The following is a 23,046-nucleotide window of genomic DNA, read 5'->3' on the forward strand; positions in this document are numbered from 1 at the left end:
ACCCACATCATACCTCACTCACAAAACAAACCTGCACAGGTTATTTGTTTGATCAGATTTGCTTTGTCAGAGAAAGGCCATGCATATTTCAATTTTATTAATTTTAGGCTTTAGAAAAACTGCTATTGTAATGCAGCACTTGGCCCTCTCTCATCCAATCCATCCATCCACTGCCAGAATCTGCACATATCCCAAAGGCAGCCCTTCCCACCTCCTGTCGTCTAGGTCTAAACAAGTAGAGAGGTTCAGAAAGTGAACAGAGATGATGTACATTCTAAGCATCAATGAGAAAAACCAAGACTTGAATCAATACACTTACTATACAATAGCTTTCATGTACTTTACAGATTTAAAAATTCCGATGATAGCGCTTTGAAAAAATATAGTACAGCACATTTTAATTTTACTTGTTCACGTGTACAGTTTCAATATACTGACTGCACTATTAAGAATCAGTTTTATTTGTATAAATCATTTCCTGCAGAAGCTATAAAATATTATAATTCCCATCAAATCATTTCTGTTATACACCTGCAAGCTATTTGTGTTGCATTCCTAATAAACAGCTCATCGTCTAAACTTGTAATCATGAGGTCACTTTGGAAATCTTAAGTCAAAAATAAACTTACAAATTTCTCTAGCTTTTATTAACTTCCGAATACTTAACATGAATTACATCATTTTTCGGAACGTGATGTTTAAAATAAGGTTTCCTATTAAACAACCGTGAACAACGTTGCAGTAGCTCAGAAAGAAGCCATTCAAATTACGTTGACAGAAGCAGCACGTCTCCTACAGCTGTTTCTGAGTCCTGGCTATGGTTAGAGCTGATACCAGTGTCTGAGTCTGTGTCATTTGTATACAAGTTAAGTGCTCTCCGAGTAAGGGAAGGACCGTCCCCACCGCTGTTGGGGACCTCAGATTCCTTCCCTCTGTTTTCCTTCAGTTGGCATCCATCTTTGTTGTTAAGATGAAGTGAACTGAACTCCTTGGCCAGGAATTCATATTCTTTTGCTTTCATCTGAAGCAATGAGTCAGTGTATTTAATCTCCTTCTGGATGCCACTCAAGTGAGAGTGGATTTTCAAACCGGCTTTCATGCTTTTCTCCAAATCACACTTAACATTTTCTAAATTAGAGCTTTCAAGTTCACTCGCAGCTGCCCCTTCTGCATCTTCATTTATCTCTGTGCAAACACTTTTTGCCTCTTTTTCTATTTCAGCGGAAAGCTTATCAATGAGCATTCTGTAATATGCTAATTGCTCCTCCAGGTGTACAATTCCATCACTTTCGGTCAGGTCGTCCGGAATCTGGTTTTCATCCGAATGCAAGTCCAGTTTTTGCTTGACTTCGCCGAAACTGGGCATTAAATATGCATCCTGGACATAATTTTCTCCATCATTTTCTACCCTATCGAGATGGAACTTCGCTTCACACTTCTCAATTTCCAGATCCAGCTCTTTCATTCTCTTGACTTGCTGATGAATAGTATGGTCCTGGGAAATAATCAGATGAACTAATGTCTCCATACTATCTCGATCATGGGACACAGTGTCCTGCTTAATTTTAGCCAGTTTCCGGAAAGTTTTTCTGACTATTCTCTTTTGTTTATCTGGCGGTAACGTCTTCATGTAATTTGCTGGACTGAGTTCCCACACTTTTTCTGTGTTTTGCACTAATTTGGCTTCTGCTGTTCGCCACAGTGGAACTGGAAGGAAAGCATCTGCTTTAACCAAAACAAATTGCATATTGGGCTGCTCCTCTCCCCAAGCTTTCCAAAGCTTCAGGATTCTAGTGAGTGGAGGAAGAGCCCGTTCTGAGCCTCTCCACTTTTCTATGATGCAGTAATCACTGGGCTTCCCCAGCAGAAATCGTTTCTCTCCCAATGTAGTCTCATGTTCCTCAAGCAAAGCCTGGATGACATCAGCAGAGGTGGTGCGTTTAGTTAGCCCACAGACAATCTTCTCTTCTTGGCAAACCCAAACCACAATTTCCTTCTCTTCTGAATCCATGTCTTTAGTGGGAGATCTGAAAGAAAAACAAAGTACATTATATTTCTGTCATCACCTGTGTAAACTCAGAAAGATGGTTTAACTTTAATACCCTTTCTAGATTTTATCCTTAATGAGAGATGCATTTGAGGCTGAGACTACATAAGAATCAGAAGTTTTACTGCAAGAAAAAAAATCAAGGAAAATATCGTAACTTCCTTTTATTTCTTAGTGGGCTCTGGAAAGAGCAGTTGTCGTCAAAGACAACTGAGGCCATTTTATCTATAGAAGCCAGAGGTGATATAACTATAATTAGAACTGCTAGAGTTAAAACAATAATCAAAGTATAAATGAATAAGGGAAGATAAAATAAGAACAGTTTTGTTGGAGCCTTGGGACTAAAGACCATGGAAACATAGCATAGGAAGGAATGGTGGGATGATGCTGAGGATCACAGAGTTAAAAACAGTCCATTATTGAAGCACGTGAGTGGCTCATTCAGTTAAGCATCTGACTTTTGATATCGACTCAGGTCGTGATCCCGCAGCTCATGGGTTTGAGCCCCAGGTTGGGGTCTGCTCTGACAATGCAGAGCCTACTCTCTCCCTCTCTCTCTTCCCCTCCCCTGCTCTCTCCCTCTCTCTCAAAAATAAATAAACATTTTTTAAAAAGACCATTACTGAAAATAGTCATTTTTTCATTCAACAAATGCTTATTATATGCCAACCGTGTGCCAGACATGTCTGAAAATACTAAAGCAGTACACAAAGGTGAGAACGGGTATAAATGTGTGATCAGTATAATAACAGGTAGTGGTAAATGCTAGAAAGAAAATCAAACAGGATGAAGATATAGGGAATCATTTGGAAGAAAGAGAAGTCAATTTTATCCAGAGTATTTGGGAGATACTTCTCTAAGAAGATGACACTCGAACAAGGGCATACATTTTGAGAAGGCAATCAGAGACCTAAGGGAAGAATTGTAGAGTGAACAGAAGTGCAAATGTCACAAGGTACATTCTAGGGACAGAAAGAACAGGAAGGTAGTTGGAGGCTGAGGGTAGTAGAGTCAGGGGTTGTTGCTGGAGGGAAGGAAAGGTCAAGTGATAGGTGATGGGATCTAGCAGAAAGGCATACCCATTATGAGGAATTTGGGTTTTGTTCCAGTTTTAGTGAGAAGCCATGGGAAAATTTTAAGTGTAGGAGGGATATGATCAAATTTATGTTTTAAGTATATCTGGATTGTTTTTGGAATGGACTGTAAAGAAAAAAAGGAGCAAAAGCAGAGGCAGGAAGACTTAGTTGAAAGCCTAGTGCTGACATATAAGAAAGAGAGAAGAATTGCCTGGACTAGGGTTTTAGCTGCAGAGGTATTAGGATGTGGTCAGAGTTGGGACATACATACAAGTAAAGACTTGCTAATAATTTCCTTTGTAGCAAAGAGGGATGAGGAAAAATCAGTTTTCTGAAGAAAAAAAAAACACACAGTAAAAGAAGCAAGAAAGTTCCGTGCTTTGTAGGCTACACCTAGTAGAGAATTTCTGCGATGATATTTGCATCATGAGTGTAAATCAAATTGACCGTGTCTTTCATTATATCTATTTAAAAGAACGTTAAGAAAAGATGGTATAAAGTGAGTTATCATCCAAAATGATTTATGGAGACAAGATTTTTGAATAGAATTGGCTTGTTGTGAGTTATGTTACTTTATTTATGTAGCACCCTCAAAGCATATGACTCATGAGGCATGTATGGAAGAAATTTTCCCTGACTTCTAGAATCTTTTAAAATTTAGAATTTACAGTATTTATGTTTTAATACCAATAGTAACTAATCCTACATTATTATCTTTATTGACTGTCCTGAGGTCATAAGATGAAGGAACAAATCACTGACACCAAATGACAAAGAGTCCCCAGTACAATTTAAATATCCAACTGTATCCAAATTATATAAACAAATATTCAAAAAATCATACTGGGCTATGATTATTCTCTTATAAAGTATTTCACATTTAATGACCCAGTATTGAATAATGTGATATTTGATAATATCTACAACTCATTTAATAATTTGAAGCAGTCAAAAAGTAGGTAGAATTTAGGATAACAGAATTGCTTTCATATTTCAATTAGTGTAAAAACAGCACACAAATGCATTCTAAGCAAAAACAAATAATTACTCAAAGTAACTTGATACTAACTACTATCTGGGTCATGGGTCTACAGCACAAATTGCCTCTACATTAATCATTACCTTCATCTGTTTTGATCGTGTATATATAATACCCAAAATTAACAAACTTTGTTTTTTTTTACTTTATGAAGGTAGAAGTTCACTTACTAAAATGCATGATTTGAAAAGAAGAAAGGCACACTCCATGCACTTACTGTATGTTAAATTATAACTATTTCAATATGTATTTTTTGTAAGTAATAGTAAAAATAACAAAATTGAGTAATTGTAATTATCTACCTTGTCAGATGACGTCAATAGCTATTACATTAAAACTAAGACTGTAGGGCATCTTTATTTTATTTTTTAGTGTTCATGGTTAAACTCTAAAAACAATCTTACTAAAAATAAGTAGCACTAATTATAACAATCAGTCAGAAAACATTTAATAAATAAAACTGTTCTAAACTCTTTGCATTTATCGAGTTATTTAATCCTTACAAATCTGTAGGTAGGTAATAATATTGTCACCATTTTACAGATAAAGAAACTGAAGCACAGGGGTTTTTAATGACTTATTTAGTCAGTTAGTGGTGCATTGAGAATTTAAACCCAAGCAAGAAAACAAGCTCTAGAGTACAGGTCTAACCTTGATATTATAAAAACAAGTTTATTGGTTTGATGGTTTTCTTTCTAAGATTTTTTTTAAGTAATCTCTACACCCAACATGGGGATCAAATTTACAACCCTAAGATAAAGAGTCACATGCTCTACTGACTAAGCCATCCAGGCACGTCTAGTTTGGTGATTTAGATATGTGGATTAAATTGGAAAAAAAAATCATAAAATAAACTATTTTTTAAAGAAATGTATTATATAAATTTTCCAGAATGGAATGGAACAATGGAACTCTAATTTGCCGTTAGAACACTCAGTTGATCAAGGGAGGGCTTTTCCCAATGGCCAGCTATGGAGAAAAGTATGTAAGACTATGTTACCTTCTGCACTTTTTCCTTATTAAGCATGTCCCTACTCTGATGCAGTACTAAAGGATTTCTGACAGGTCTGGCCATCTCTGTTGGCTGACAAAACTCATATATATAAGTCCTTACTGTTGTCTTTGAATAGTCCCCATGTCCTGTTCCAGTTTTTGGATGGGAAGCATAAGTTCTGGGTCTCTAAGAAAGGATGACACATGACCTGTAAACTCTTCAGCCCTACACTACAGCTGTGAAGAAGACTGGGAAGCAGAGGTCAGGAAATCCTTTGGTATCCTACCAAGAATAAGAATGACGATGTACATGACAATTCCCCAATACAGCCACATCCACATCTACTCCGCATCCACATCTACTCCACATCCACATCTACTCCAGTTGGGATCTTTTTTTTCTTTTGGAAGGATGGAGTGTTTCTCTATTGTGGCCTCCCCTAGATATCCGCTAATTTTCAGCTCATGTGGATAACGTAACCCTTATGGTCATTTTGCACAATCAAAAAAGATCACATTATTTCTACATTATTAATTCCATATTATTAATTCCGCATTATTTCCACATATGAGAAAATTAGTGCCTTTGTGATAAGCTCACATTCTGACTGGTTCCAAACCTTGCTTTTTTGTCGTTTAATATTTATTTCTTTATTTGAGAGAGAGAGCAAGCAGGGTAGGGGCAAAGAGAGAGGAAGAGAGAGAATCTCAAGCAGGCTCTGTGCTGTCAGCACAGAGCCCAATGTGGGGCTCACTCTTATGACCATGAGCTCATGACCTGAGCTGAGATTAAAAGTCAGACACTTAACCAGTTGGGCTACCCAGATAGTTATCTCTAAATATTTAGGGCCAGTTATCTCTAAATATTTTGAGGAATTTTTACAACCATTATTCAAACTTGATAATATTAAAAATTCTGCCTTTTGATTGAACACGTTTAAAAGTAATGACCAGTGAATTTCAGTAATAAACCTTCCATACCTAGCAGAAGATTCATCATGTTTAAATTCTACTTTTTAGCAGGCTTAAAGTATTTAAAAGTACTGTATTTATTTTATAGTAGAGCTCCAATTGAATTTCTATCCATTTATTTGGCAAATATTAGCTGACACCTCCTCTGTGGTTAACACAATCATGGAAATGCAGATGACAAAAAGACATGTATAATTTCAAAGGCAGTATTCCTGGCTTATTGCGAGAAACAATGCTAGGGTTGGGAAGGGAATACTTGCCAGTTGTAGTTTTAAGATTATTATTTCATCAGTGGTTTCTAAATGCTAGCCTGATGGCACCCAGCATCAGGCCAATGTAATTTGCCAAAATATTTATAAAATAGATATTAATCAAAATTACACCAATTTAGGAGTCTTAAATAATCACTACCTTGTAGAAATAATTGTTTTCATTTGATCACATACTCAACAGACATAATCATGTGATATAAAGAACTTAATACTAGGACTAGAACTCTTAAAATATTCCCTTCCCAACTTTTGTGATTTCACCATCTAGTATAAGTAATGACAACTGCAAATACATATGCAACAAAAGGTTAAAAATACAAACTTAGACTAGAAAAACTGGTTTGTTAGCAATATAATGTCACAAACAGTTCTCACCTAGTGATTCAAATCTAGTAGTTGAGACATAATCTCCAATTTTAATGCAAAAGAAATACACAAGTAGCATGCCTAAGAGTGTTGTTTATTTGGTTTTACTTTGTTTCGTTTTAAAAAAAAAAAATTTAACATTTATTTATTACTGAGAGACAGAGACAGAGCATGAGCATGGGAGGGGCAGAGAGAGGCGTAGACACAGAATCCAAAGCAGGCTCCAGGCTCTGAGCTGTCAAACAGAGCCCGACGCAGGGCTCGAACCCACAAACCACGAGATCATGACCTGAGCTGAAGTCGGACACTCAACTGACTGAGCCACCCAGGTGCCCCTGTATTGCTTTTGTACGTGTTTATTGGGGAAATAAGGGATAAAAATTTTACTGGACCTGAAACTTTACAGAGAACATACTATAACCACACAAAAAGTGAAAGGTAATAGAGCTTTAATTTATAAATGCCTTATCTCAATAATTCATTTCTATTTTCTATTTTTATCGCAGTGCTTTAGTTTCACTTATAAATAAACACATTGTCAATCTGATTAACAATATTTTTTTTCTTTTTCTTCCCAGCTCTCTATACTTTGCCCTTGCTCACTCAAAATTACTTAAGAGCACAAATTATTTTTTTTCATGTATATTGGAAATGTGTTTGTTAATATTTGGTATTTTTAAAGCAACAAAGTTACTTTTACTTTAGGCATTTCTTGACTTGCAGCACCCTTGATTTTTAAGAACTCATGTGTACTGTAGACAGTAACATCATCCCAATCCTACAGATGAGGGAACTGAAACAAAGAGAAGTTAAGTTACTTGCCAAAACTCACAAAACTAGAAGGTAGAAGTGTTCTTTCCAACTCTGGCTTTTGATATTAACTTACGACTAATCCCTGAAAATAAATTATAATAGCCATTATGAATACCTACTCACAAATATTTTCCTATTTATGAACTGCTTACACTCTTAAAATTATTTTTAAATTAATTGCTTAAAGCTCAATGCATTTTTCATATAAAATTAATTTTCCACCTAGTATAATCAAACTCCTGGCTTTATTATAAATATACATTTATAAATATAAATTTGCCTGCCTTCAAATCTGTAATTATTTCATTGACTTTCTAGGATAAAAGCAAGTATTGAGAGAGTCTTATGTATCTAAGTGTATAATATGAAAGGAGTAGTGACAAAGGGATTAATGGCAGATGGTAAGGTTAACATGGATGGAGGCTGCAGGAATGATTCTCTCTAGATAGTCTAGGAGGGAGTAACCAACAGGTGGACATCCAGATAAGAGGTTATATAAAAATACCATAACTGCAAGTGTATATTATTCATGTAGTTCAAATGGTTATAAACTGGGGTTTGCTTGGGTTATAGGATTTAAAATTTATAACTTTTAGATTACGTTGTAAAGTAAAAACATTTACTCAAAAATTGTACATGTATAAGAATAAAATAACTACTATGCTCACATTTAATTGACACCAATCTAAATTCTCCGTTATTTTGATAAATGTTCACTCATACAAACTGTAAGAAGATATGAAATTCTATAAACCAGAATTTAGTCAGATCATGGCTTCAAAGTACAGTACTCAGTGGGGCATTTGGCTGGCCCAGTCAGAAGAGCATGTGACTCTTGACTCTTGATCTTGGGGTCATGAGTTCGGCCCCATGTTGGATGTAGAGATTACTAAAAAATATATAAATAAACTTCAAAGTATGGTGCTAAACATTCCTCATATCTTATGTTCAATGAAATTTCCTGAATAAATAATATAACCAAGAAGATGTAAATCAGTTATCATATTGTCACATGTACCAAGGTTATTTATGTTATGGTATCCATTTTAAGGAAGCAAAACCAATGAATAAAAAAAAATTAAATGCCTTACATAAAGTAGTGAACCTCAAATTTTGCTTCTAATTAAAAACAGAAAGATCAATAAAAATTAAGGAATTGTACAATGAAATATATTTGAAAAATTGAATAAGATTATATTGTGTTTTGACTTGAACTCGTTGGTCTATTTCAAGAATGATTAATGAGAAATAGAGGAAAATGCTATTAATATCTAAATATCTAAGTGTCTGTGACTCCCATCAATACAGAACTGTTTCATGCAATCATCTTTTACTATGTTTTACTCACTGGAAACTGAATTAAAACTAAACTGAAATATTCAACAGATTTTACTACATATTCTAAATATATATTACACTATGTCTATAACTATGTAGTATACGTGACATTTCTTACTCGCATACGGTTTTTAATTATGTATTTTAATACTTTATTAAATATGATAATATTGCATATACCCCAAGATTCTCATGAAAATATTCTGTTTTCTCACTTATCACACCTCTGGTTAATTTATTTTAAACTAGGTAGAAAATTAGTTATTTATACAGAAGAAAATAACATTTACAGCATTTTATCACATGCTTCAAATTTTTTCCCTCTGAAACATTAATAACATTTATTTGTGAAGATGTGCAAAAAAGTGTAGTGGGAACAAATGGACCTGAAATTTTCAATTTATGATTTCATCTTAGCTATCACTAAGTCATTGTGAATTCCGAGAAATATTTTTTCCTAATCCTCTGTACCCTTCACTGTAATACTGTAATATCCGACTCACATTTTTCACAAGGTTGCTACAAATATCACATAAGAGAATGAGTAAAAGAGCTTAGAGAATTGTGAAAAATGTACTGGGTAAATACAGGTTATTAAACTAATAACAAAATTACTGTTATTATTTAATGCAGAGAGGGGTGTAGTGTTTTTAGTATGCTTATTCAGCAATCTTACTGACCTTGCTATAGTAGTTAACAATATTATTTTACAAATACTTTCCAACCTGTCTAACAATATTTTTCCACCTGGTTCCACTTGTCAATTTTTTTTTGCATGTGTACTTCCAATATAACTAACTGTTTGGCGAATAAGAAACATTTAAAAACATCATTAATATAATCTATAGCTCACAGATGATCCAAGAATGCTTTTAATCTTTCTCTCATTTTATAACTCTCTGATTTTGATTAAAATTGTGCTAATGAGTTGCACTACACTAAAATATATATATTATTCTGCAAGAATTTCATTATTCAGTGTGTGCCTTTTTTGGGATATCACCAAAAAATTAAGATTTCTATGCTAAGTAAAATTCTTCAACAGCATGTATTAACTTCACTTACAGGTACTTTTCCATATTCACGCTGAAATAATAATTAAAATTAAATACTGGAATTCTGAATTCACTCTACTGTCAAACCGGAAATTAAAAATATTTCTCCATTGATAATTAATATTAACATCACAAAAATAATCATACAGAATTAAGATGAGTTGGCTTGTAATTACAAATGCAATATTCACACACTCAAGTATTTCTTCAATATACTTCTATTGAGTAATTATGCACAAAGCATCAGAAAATAAATTGTCTAAATCAGGAAGTTTTAAGATAAAGAATTTACTAAGATATTACAATGCCAACTTGAAGATCTCAGAAAATATATATTTACTGACAAAAAATTCAGTATGAAAGCAGAGAAAAATGAAGATAAATGGATAAACTTTGGCCATTTTTTTAAGTTTATTTATTTTGAGAGAGAGAGAGAGAGAGAGAACGAGACGGGGAGGAGCAGAGAAACATGAAGAGAAATAGTCCCAAGGAGACACTGTGCTGTCAGCACAAAGCCCGATGCAGGGCTCGAGCTAACCAACTGGGAGATCATGACCTGAACTGAAACCTAGAGTCAGACACTTAAAAAACTCAGCCACCCAGGTGCCCCAAACTTTGGCCATCTTTATTCAGCTATCCAGAGGAAAAGGGCACTGAAGTTGAGGCACAGGAGAATAAATCAAAGAGTAACATTTATTCCTAGTACATAGTAGACATTAAACTTTAATTGAAATTTGACATCTAAAACTAATTAGGACTTGGGGCACCTGGGTGGCTCAGTTAGTGAACCTGTGCACTCTCTCTCTCTCAAAAATAAACATTTTTTAAAAATCAAAATAAACAAACAAAGAAATAAATAAATAGATACATAGATAGATATCTGGTCATTTGTGCCGATTGCTGAATACAAAGCAAACATTATGAATATTCCCTTCAAATTATCTCTTAAACCTCAAAACACATTTCTAATCCTCTATCAGAAGATAGAGGAGTTAATTTTATTATGATATCACTGTGCAGTTCCATGCCATATCAAGGAACACAACTGGAACTGATACAGTATGAATACATATGTCATTCATTTTTGTGTCCTCTATTCTGATAAATGAAATACAAATAGCAATACAGAAAGAAAAAAAAAGTTCCTGCAAGGAGATTCTGATCCAGGAGAAAGAAGATTTTAATGCCTCATAATAGATTTTTTTTATAGGTACTATGGATGAGTATGAAGTTATAAAAACCATTCTTAGGCAGTTCTTTTGCAAAACACCGTACCCAAATAAATTATAACACTCACAGGGTATGAAGTCCCGTCCATTTAACTCTTCAACATGTAGCTCACTGTATGTGGCACTCATGTTAAAAACACATCAGTAAATAACACATAGAGATAGAATAACCCAACAATGAAAGTTTCAGAAATGATGAATAGAAAAGAGAGCTACAAAACAATAATAAGAAAAGAAATTTGATTTCAGTATATTTATCTCAGGCTCAAGTCTGATAATACCTTGTAGGAATTCACATTTCTTTGAATTAAAGCATATAATTCATTAAAGAATAAAAATGGATGATGATAAAAAGCAAGTTTACCAAATTAAGTTCCATACCAAAGGTTATAAACTAATATTTGTGTTTACAAGCTTAACTCCATACCAATGATAAAATTTAAAATGCTGAGGATGCCATAAATAATCAATTTGGTTGCTGAATGTTTAAATTATAAGTCACAGGCTATTTTCAAAATAAAATATCATACTTTCAAATTTAATAGCATCTTTTCCCGATAATCAAAGTTATCACAGTACAACTATAACTAGTTTAGCTAATAAGTTACTTAGTTTTATCATTATTATGTTACAGAAAATTTTTATTTTGTATATGATTGGGCAGCTTTGTAATAAGAGTAAAGGAATGACCCAAACACAAACAGAAATCTAGAAAAAAAATTGGGTAAAGATAAAGGCTTAAATGTATTTTTAAAAAGGGATGCTTGGGTGACTTTTGGCTCAGGTGATGGCTCCATGCTGGGTGTGGAACCTGCTTAAGATTTCCTCCCCCTCTCTCCCTCTCCCCCTCCCCCTCCTCCTCTCCCCCTCTCCCTCTCCCCCTCCTCCTCCCTCTTCATCTCCCCCTCCCTCTCCCTCTCCTTCTCCTTCTCCCTCTCTCCTTCTTCCTGTCCCCTGCATCCCTTCTTGCACAGGCTCCTGAGTATAAAATCTCTCTCAAAAGAAAAAAAGGTATTAAAAATAAAAAGTTCTATATAAATTAACTGAATCCATACCAAGTTAGCTATCCTCCAAATAAGCTGTCCATTCTGAATTATGGTGTATGAGTTTTTATAACTTGCTTCAACATTCATTTGTCAATGAAACAGTAGTTTTAGCTAATGTGAATAAATGGGGAGGATAAAATGCAAGATAAGACGATCCTTATGTTCAGGAATTTGTCATATAGCTCAGAAGCAGCAAAGATATGCTTACAAAAGAGAGATTTTGAAAATTCAAGATCATCTTAAACAATATTGAAAATCATGAGATACACTCTGAACAAATATGCTATGGAATTCCAAAACCTAAAAAAAAAATAACAAAACTTAAATCCTATTTAATAAATAATAATAAAAACAGTAATTGACCTCAATGTTTTCAATATATTCTCCACTTCTATAACTCTTTGTAGAAAGTCCGAGTAAATAAAAGAGGTTCAAGAGATTTAATTTGAGCAATATGTTGATTTAGATCTTGTCCATAGGGGTGCTTGGCTGGCTCAGTTGGTGGAGCTTGCAGCTCTTGATCTTGGGGTCATGAGTTCAAGCCCTATTTTAGGGGTAGAGTTTACTTAAAAATAAATAAATAAAAATATTTCAGATTTATCTGTAAAGTAGACCTCACACTTTTTTTTTTTTTAAGTATGTACCCAGTGTGGAGCCCAACAGGGGACTTGAAATCACAACACTGAGATCAAGAACCGAGCTGTGATCAAGAGTCAGATGTTCAACCCACTGAGCTACCTAGGTGCACCAAGAAGATCCTTTCAAATAGTAATTTCACATGATTTATGTGTGGACTTGGTAATTGAAGGACTTAAAAAAATAGTAGAGTGACTGGGGAGAGGTGGGTGTGTGTGAGAGGATACATTGGATAATAGCTCACTTTGTTGAATGCTTAGTACATGTCAGGCATTGTTGTAAGGGCTTTATATATATTAACTCAGTTAATTTTAATAACAACCCTACCATATGGGTGGTATTGTTAAATCTATTTTACAGATTAGGAAACTGAGGCTCAGGAGGTTAAGGATACACGCAAACACACACACACACACACACACACACACACACACACACACAGAAAAAAATCACTAGGTTTATGTTCTAATGCTAGTTTAGTTTTCTAGGAAGTAAGCCAAGCATACGGAGTAAGAAAAGCCCTCTACATAAAATAATTGCAGGGTAGCTATAATACATAATTCCCATAAACAGACAAAAGGGAAAGGAATGTGTAAAGAATGTGTATTGGAGACAATGGAGGTTAAGTAAACCAGGTTCATGGTTCGGATTCCGGAAATTGATTTAATCAAACTATAAATATTTAACATGTAGTATTTACCAGAAGAAATGTTGAGCAAATATCTAATCTCATTGGAAATTCTTATGCTTATTTCCCAGTGTTACCTGTGCCTGGCAAATAAGTTTCCTTGCTGATTTGTACTTTTCAGAGAAATATTTTATAACAAGAAAGCATATTCATTAAAGGAACATTGCTTAGCCTGAATATTTAGTTTAATGATAGTTGTGGTTCTGTCAACTTTTAACATGAGTTTTCCTGTGGGCAGCTAAGTCCATAATTGGTTTTGCCTACTTGGTGGAAGATATTTCCTGATGATCGACTCTTTTAGCTCGTATCTGCCGGCAGCCACTTACTCTTCCCTCTCTAAACGTATTCTGAAATGTGTTGGCATGGCACTAGAGACGTGTAAGAATTTGAATTACCCAATAGGATAGCTGAAAACACAAGATGAGACCCTTTATCCCTGATTTCCACTTTCTGAACATAGTCTATAATAAAAGGTAATAGCACACAGCTTCCAAATAGAAGCTTCATCTGAAATAATCAGCCCTTCAGATTAGTTGCAAATAAATTACCTAAAGGGCAATAACAACTTTACAACGTGTAGAAATATGAACATACCAGGGCCGGTGATGCCATTTTGTTTTTAAAAAGGAGATACTTGAAAATATCGCTGATAAGAGAATTGTTCATCCATGTCAAAAGCATCCTGAATCCGTTTACCTTCCCCAAACCTTAAATTTTAAATATGCTCCGAATTTCGCTGCCTCCACCTCCTCTAGAACTTTGCTTCAAAATTTATCCCTTCTTATTTTTTTTTTTAATCTTCTACCTTTTCCTCTGGCCCTTCTGACTATCCTGTCATGTTGTAACCACCCTCATTTTGGCCACATATTCCCACCACCTATCTTTTGTTCACAAACTCAAATAGGAATCCACAGTCACTTTCTCTAGCTCTTCACTTTTCAGTAATAGCAACCCACCATAAAGTGACTTCCGCCCCACCCACCCCCAACAGACACATTTCTTCTTAGGCTTATCGGAGATCTCCTAACTGTCAAACCCAGCAGCCATTTCCGGAACTGATCTGACTTGACCTCTTTGTAACATTATGCACCGTGACCTTTCCTTCCTCTTCTTGCAGCAATCCATCTATTGACTTCTGGATTCTACTCTCCAAGCTTCTTGCTTTTCCTTTCTAGCTTCTTCTTCTCAGATCCTGCATGGACTTTGCTTCCTCTTCATATTCAATAAATGTAGGTATCATGCAGGGGTGGCCACAGAGTCTTTGCAGCTCCTGCCATCAAGAGATGGAATCTATTTCTTCCTCCCCGAATGGACCTTGGGACTTGCTGTGGCCAAGTAGCATGTAGTAAAAACCATGCAGGCAAGTGCTGGATTCCTGGTCTCAGGAAGTCTTGGCGCTTCTGCTTTCTTCCTCCTGGAATACCAACTGCTGCTTGTTGAAAAAGCTTGAGATGAAAGACCATATGGAGAGAGAGAGCCAGTTGTCTCATCTGAACTTAGCCCTGGGCCAACCTGCTGCTCATTGAGAAAGCCCAGGTGAAACCCGCAGAAGAACCACCCCCAGTTCACCCACAGAATCAAGACATATAAATAAATAAATAAATAAATAAATAAGTAAGTAAAAATTTAAAAATAACAAAAATAAAAATAAAAAATAATCCAGACAGTGGAAAAAAGGAGAGACGGAAACAAACCGCAAGAGACTCTTGATGATGCAGAACAAACTCTGGGTTGACAGAGGGAGGTGGCAGGGGAGGATGGGCTAGATGGGTGATGGGTATTAGAAAGGCACTAGTGAAGAGCACTGGATATTGCATGTTAGTGATGAATCACTGAGTTCTACTCCTGAAACCAATATTGCATGATATGTTAACCAAAATTTAAATTAAAAAATATCTCCAAAGAAAAAAAGAATCAAGACAAATAGCAAGTTGTTTTCAGCCACTGATTTTTAGGATGTTTTATTATGCAATAGGTAATAGCTGATACAAATAAAATCCCCCAAGTTCCTGTGACTCATTTTTTGTCTCACTGTACACATTTTGTGGGTAGGTCTAATATTGTCCACAACCTTATCAGTCAATTGTATGCTAATAATCCCAAATCTAAATATTTTGCCCTTGAGCTGTGGATCCATATTCTCAACCTCCATTTTTCATGCTTACTTCATATTTATAGTGTATAATCCATAGGAAACTCAAATTTTACTGGTCAAAACTAATTCATCATCCTCTCCACTCATATTACAAACTATTATTCACCTTCTGATTCCCCACCCTACTGACTGTAATCACCATCCCACCACCTTTTCTCTCAAGCTTAAAAACTTGGATCTTTCTAGATTCTTTTCTTTTTTTTAATTTTCTTTTTTTATTTTTAAAAATTTACATCCAAATTAGTTAGCATATAGTGCAACAATGATTTCAGGAGGAGATTCCTTAGTGCCCCTTACCCATTTAGACCATCCCCCCTCCCACAACCCTCAGTTTGTTCTCCATATTTATGAGTCTCTTCTGTTCTGTCCCCCTCCCTGTTTTTATATTATTTTTGTTTCCCTTCCCTCAGATTCTTTTCTCTATCTCATCCCCCTTTAACAACCAGTCACTAAGTCTGTCTTATTCATTCTCCCAAATGTCTCACATATGCATATTTATGTCAATCACCACTGCTATGATTCAGATAACTCTGTTTCACAACGGATTACTATAGTAAGTTATTACATATTGTCTTATTACAAACTTTTGCCCACTTCACATTTGTGCTTCACAATATTGCCAGGCTGCCCTTTTTAAACTGTAAGTCTACCAGTATACCTTCCTTCATTAAAATCTTTAAATGGTTTCTAAGTCCTTTTTCAATTTCTCTATCTTCCTCTCCTTCTCCCCGTCTCTCCTGTCTCTGCCCTTCCCCCTCTCTCTCCTGCTCTCTCTCTCTCTCCTGCCTACTCCTAGGATTCCTTACGTGATCAGATTCCCCCATATCATAGGCAAGCACTCTTTGATATGCATATTAATATGCACATAACTAGCTACCCCTAACTTCTCCCTGATCTCTCATAGTTCCAAGGGATGCCATATGTATCACCCTATGGATTTCTAGACTGGACTACATCTGCCATGGTTTTGTTTTCATTCTGAGATTTTCTATAACCTGTTTCCTTGCCTGAAGCTAACTCTTACTCTTCTTAAATGTCACTTTCACTAGGAAAATTCCCTTACCTTCTCTGAATAACCCCATTCCTGCCACCCCAGATGGAAATGGGTGCTCCTTCTTGATGTGTTCAGTAATAGCATTTTCTACCTTCTTTTTTCTAGTTTGCCAGGTAGGTCCTGGACTGAATCATTCATCTTTGAAGCCTAAGTGCCTAACACAGTCGATGTTAAATGTTCTTTCTTTTGTTTTGGTTTGGTTTTATTTATTTATTTATTTATTTATTTATTTATTTATTTATTTTTTATTATTTTGCAGCAGGGAAGTAGAAGTGTGTTTGGGGGAAGTAAACAAAAAGAAATTTTCAGTCAACTAGGGCCTGGTAGTTACAGTCGTCCCACCACCTATTTTTGTAAATAAAGTTTTGTTGGTATATAGTCATGCCCATTTAATTATATATTGTCCGTGGTTGTTTTCATACTACACTGACGGAGTTGAGTAGTTGGGATGGTGACATTATGGCCCCCAAAACCTAAAACATTGGTTATGTGGCCTTTACACAAAATGTTTGCCAACTCCTGACCTAGATGATTTACCTGCACCCAAAATCTAGATTTTATTTATCTAAATACTAAGACATTATTTAAACTCCCATATCTACATAATTCTACATATGACTCTCTAGGGGATATAAAGGTCAAAATAACCAAATCTTTAAACAGAAGAAATCTGTAATCCCTTAGAAGTGATGGCCATACTTGGAAGTAATTTCAACTAAGGTGATAATTAAAGGATCACTAAAAGGATGGGCACTAAATGCTTCCTGGAGATTGACTAGGTTTGACATAGGATTAGTCAGCTTGAAGGCCCTGACTGGGAAACCAATGTTTTGCCTTTCAAGCCCTGTTCCAGGTGCAGTATGCTCCATATTAATCAGTCCCATATAGATGTCAAGAGGCAGCAGAGTAGGCTGGATGAAAGGCTGCTTTCACAGTCCCAACTCAGGTGTGTTGTGTCCAAACACCAGGTGTTTGGAGGTGGAACATTTGCAAACACACAAATTACACCTTGAATTTTTCGCTCTTCATCCTGATGTTCTTCCCTTCCTAAAATCACGTTTGCCATTTTTTTCTGTTCTTTATGATCATACCACTATGTTCCCAGTTACCCAAGCCCAAATTTATAGTTATCATTGATTCTTTGTTTTTCACCCTGGTATTGTCTACTGCCCTATCCACTCAGTGTTGAATTCGGAAAAATTCTGCCTCCAGGGGTGCCTGGGTGGCTCATTCGGTTAAGCATCCAGCTCTTGGTCTCAGCTCAGGTCCTGATCTAGCGGTTTGTGGGATTGAGCCCCACGTCGGGCTCTGCATTGACAACGTGGAGCCTGCTTGGGATTCTCTCTCTCCCCCTCACTCTCTGCCCCTCCCCTGCTCACTCTCTGTCTCTCAAAATAAATAAACTAATAAAAATAGTTAAAAAATTCTGCCTCCGTAGTGACTCTTTTAACAATAATCACTATCTGACATGTCTTGTTCATTTATTGTTTGTTTATTGCCTGCCTGTCCACCACTACACCATCAGTTCAAGAGCTGAGATCTTGATTATCTTTCTCACTATTTCATCCCTAACATCTAAAATAACATGTGGCACATATTATAAGGTAAATAAATATTTATCATTGAATATACTTTAAAACGCCTGCCTTGTACTTTAATAATTTATGTATGTCTGTGTACCTGCTAACCAGCAAATTCCTTAAAAGCATGATCCATATCTGATTCTTCTTTGTTCTTTCATCATGCCCCCCAAAACGTGTGGTTAATTTAATATTTATGAATTTTTAAAAATCATCAAATAACCATCATCTTGAGTCATCACAAAGCAAATATATGTAAGTAGTTGCCAAATCTGACAAAGCAGGATAGTTGATGAATGTTTTGTTTTTAGAAGCTAAGGCAGATAAGTAAGTAGTCTGGTAGTATGCTCAGACTTTGTAAGGTATCATATAACACACACTGTCATTTCACTTAATCCTGGAAACTATAATCATGTTAAGTTCTCCTAATTAAACGTAGAACCAGTAAAGATGATCAACATTTTGGGGCGCCTGGGTGGCTCAGTTGGTTAAGCGGCCGACTTTGGCTCAGGTCATGATCTCTCGGTCCGTGAGTTCGAGCCCCGCGTCGGGCTCTGTGCTGACAGCTCAGAGCCTGGAGCCTGTTTCAGATTCTGTGTCTCTCTCTGTCTGACTCTCCCCTGTTCATGCTCTGTCTCTCCTTGTCTCAAAAATAAATAAAACGTTAAAAGAAATTTAAAAAAAAAAAGATGATCAACATTTTTTTTAAAAAGTAACTTAGTCTAAATCTCATGCTTATTATTAATAGCTCTGGGAAGAAATTCTTTGACTTTCACTACTAGAATAGCCCAGGCAGTCAAGAAACCAAGGCTAATACATTGTGGCCCACTGCTAAAAAGTGCCTAACTTCCCACACTATTAAAAAGGATGGAACCTCAAACATCCACTATAGCCTCATAAGTACTTTTCCTAATTGTATACAACTATTTTCTTCATATGAGATTGTGGTTATTGTATGTCTACCCATGGATTTTCAATATCATCTTTCATGGCTTCTAGGCAAATGTAAGATCCTTACGTGCAGATCTGAGGGTGGGTATCCTCAGACTCTACTATGAAAGACCATGGTCTCCCCAAACTAATGCTCTGCTATTGGATCTTAAGTACCCTCAGTTAACCAATAGCTGCAGGGAATTTTTGGAAAGAAAAAAATCAGAGTAAATGAAGAGTAGAGTAACTAGAAGTATTTGAGGTGGCTGTAAAAAATCCTAGTCATTGGTTGAGAACAAGCATGTACTGTGCAGTGTATCAGGAAGGCGTGGCCACAAAACTCCTGTCAACTGTATACCATAATTAGTGAGCATAAAAACTTGCTAAAGTTGGACCACTATCGCATTAACAAAAATTTAAAATATTTACAAAGCAGAATAACTCAGTTTTATGAACTGATAAACTGACCAATGTAATATAATTATTAGATTGTAAATCTAATACTGCTATATAGACACATCCTTAATTTTTTTCTGTGCACTTCCTCAATTGTAAATGCTTTCTTTTTACCAACCCCACCAAGATTATGGATTCTTGCCAAACTGACCATATTTCTGTCTGCTTCTCGATCCTTATCTCTTGATTATCCTATCTTAGTCAGTCTTACCATTGTGTGATTCAGCCCCCTCCTACATCTTTTTACACATCTTACTGTGTTCCCTACTCTTGTCCAAGCCTGTCACCTAACTGTGGGAGTTTAATAAATGCTATCTAATTATGATGATGCTCCTTTTATTATTATTTTTTTTCCTCCATGCACTCCTCTTTTACTTACTTCTACTTAGAGGCAATCAAAAACATTTACTGAGCACCTAATGTACCAAGGAACAGCCTTCTTCCACTGCAAGCAAGTATACTCTCATCTTCTTAATTGCATCATAAAGATTGTGATTTTACCTACCCTGTCAAGGACAGTTTCCCATGGAAGGGTGATTTAAAAGAAAGTTCATGCTTGAGATATTTAACTACAGTACTGTTCTCTCAATTAGTTTAATCTCTTAGGAATTAGGTTGTGTCTTTGCATGTCTGGTACAATACCAAATGCAGAGTTTACCAATCCTAAAGAGCTAAAATAAAAAGATAGCTACTCTTAACATTCATATATTTGTTTTATTAAACTAAAACTTGTGCATATCAAATAGCAAACACTCAATAATTCTTAGATAGTATAATTTATAAAGTAATCCCATTTTTTTATAAGTGGAAATAAACACTTTCGAGCTTTACCATAAGGCAACATTTTGTGGTAGAGGTTATGTGGCAGTGCATCATGTTTTAGGTAAAATAAAATTATACACGCACAAAAAAAATCCTTCTTTTAATGCTGTTATTAAAAGTTATCTTTAAAAGGTAAAAGCAAGGCAAGAGAATTAAATTCTACTCTTCAGAGGACATTTTAGAATCATAGAAGTTTAGAAATTAAAAGGATTTAAAAATCTAACTCAATCTTTCATTTTATTAGACAAAGATAAGACAGAAATATTTAAATTATGTATCCTTTCTTTTTATGAAAACTTCTCAAAGACACATAAGGAAACATCCCTTAAACTATGGTATGTTACACATTGCAAAATCATTAATGGTATCACAATTTGGCTCTAAAGAAGTGTGAGGATTGAACCTAAAAGCTGTTCAAATTCAAATATTACATCAAGCTCTAAAAATAGTTTTCTTTTCTTTTTTTTTTTTTTTTAAGCAGGTTTCATGCCCAGCATGGGGCCCAAACTCAGGACCCTGAGATCAAGAGTCAGACTAAACATCTGACTGAGTCATCAACTGAGCTACCCAGGTGCCCCGGCAAAGATAGTTTTATACAACTTTAGTAAACTCATTTCTAATCATATTCAGTAATTTATAATATACTTATTTGTATCTAAGGAGGAAAAGACATCAGTGGTAATACAGAAGTTCTGAGTTGAGATTTCAAGGCCCAAAATATCATACCATGTGTAAATATTAAAAACTTAGAGATATAGTTCATAGCATTTCAATCCTACCGGCCTGAACAGGAGTGAATATTTACTGAGATTTCATTACTATCTTAGTACTGTGCTGTCTTTTAAATATAATCAGATTTAGTCTCACACTAGGTGGTTTAGGATTAACACTATTTTATTTATTTATCTATTTATTTATTTATTTATTTATTTTTTTAATTTTTTAATTTTCAATTTATTTTTCAATTGTTTTCAATTCAGATTGATTACTTTCTCACTTTTCAGATCTAGATTTTCTTTTTTTTTTAATATGAAATTTATTGTCAAATTGGTTTCCATACAACACCCACTGCTCATCCCAACAGGTGTCCTCTTCAGTACCCATCACCCACCCTTTCCTCCCTCCTACTCCCCATCAACACTCAGTTTATTCTCAGCTTTTAAGAGTCTCTTATGGTTTGGCTCCCTCCCCTAAATTTTTTTTTCCTTCCCCTCCCCCATGGTCTTCTGTTAAGTTTCTCAGGATCCACATAAGAGTGAAAACATATGGTATCTGTCTTTCTCTGTATGGCTAATTTCACTTAGCATCACACTCTCCAGTTCCATCCACGTTGCTACAAAGGGCCATATTTCGTTCTTTCTCATTGCCATGTAGTATTCCATTGTGTATATAAACCACAATTTCTTTATCCATTCATCAGTTGATGGACATTTAGGCTCTTTCCATAATTTGGCTATTGTTGAGAGTGCTGCTATAAACATTGGGGTACAAGTGCCCCTATGCATCAGCACTCCTGTATCCCTTGGGTAAATTCCTAGCAATGCTATTGCTGGGTCATAGGGTAGGTCTATTTTTAATTTTTTGAGGAACCTCTACACTGTTTTCCAGAGTGGCTGTACCAGTTTGCATTCCCACCAACAGTGCAAGAGGGTTCCCATTTCTCCACATCCTCGCCAGCATCTCCAGTCTCCTTATTTGTTCATTTTAGCCACTCTGATTGGCGTGAGGTGATATCTGAGTGTGGTTTTGATTTGTATTTCCCTGATGAGGAGCGACGTTGATCATCTTTTCATGTGCCTGTTGGCCATCTGGATGTCTTCTTTAGAGAAGTGTCTATTCATGTTTTCTGCCCATTTCTTCACTGGATTATTTGTTTTTCAGGTGTGGAGTTTGGTGAGTTCTTTATAGTTTTTGGATACTAGCCCTTTGTCTGATAATGTCATTTGCAAAAATCTTTTCCCATTCTGTCAGTTGCCTTTTAGTTTTGTTGATTATTTTCTTTGCAGTGCAGAAGCTTTTTATCTTCATGAGGCCCCAATAGTTCATTTTTGCTTTTAATTCCCTTGCCTTTAGAGATATGTCAAGTAAGAAAATGCTGTGGCTGAGGTCAGAGAGGTTTTTTTCCTACTTTCTCCTCTAGGGTTTCGATGGTTTCCTGTCTCATATTCAGGTCCTTTGTCCATTTTGCGTTTATTTTTATGAATGGTGTAATAAAGTGGTCTAGTTTCATTCTTATGCACGTTGCTGTCCAGTTCTCCCAGTACTATTTATTGAAGATACTGTCTTTTTTCCATTGGATATTCTTTCCTGCTTTGTCAAAGATTAGTTGGCCATGCTTTTGTGGGTCCAATTCTGGAGTCTCTATTCTATTCCATTTGTCTATGAATTAACACTGTTTTAGAGATGAGAAAACTAAGTCCTAAATGGGCCATACAGAATAATGGTTAGGTGCATGGATTCGAATCCTGTTTCTGCCACT

The 23,046-nt window shown here is 35.5% G+C and overlaps 1 protein-coding gene across 1 annotated transcript in view; it reads right to left on the minus strand.

Annotated features, from left to right (window-relative positions):
* Window positions 1–766: 766 nt before the first annotated feature.
* Window positions 767–23,046, minus strand: part of RASSF9 (Ras association domain family member 9) — a 28,480-nt gene continuing 6,200 nt past the window's right edge. Inside the window, exon 2 of the mRNA XM_042944650.1 lies at window positions 767–2,027. Within this exon, the coding sequence (XP_042800584.1) occupies window positions 767–2,027 (1,261 nt within the window). The remainder of the gene's footprint in view (window positions 2,028–23,046) is intronic.

This window comes from Panthera leo, chromosome B4 (assembly GCF_018350215.1).
Source record: "Panthera leo isolate Ple1 chromosome B4, P.leo_Ple1_pat1.1, whole genome shotgun sequence".
NCBI classification, from domain to species: domain Eukaryota; kingdom Metazoa; phylum Chordata; class Mammalia; order Carnivora; family Felidae; genus Panthera; species Panthera leo.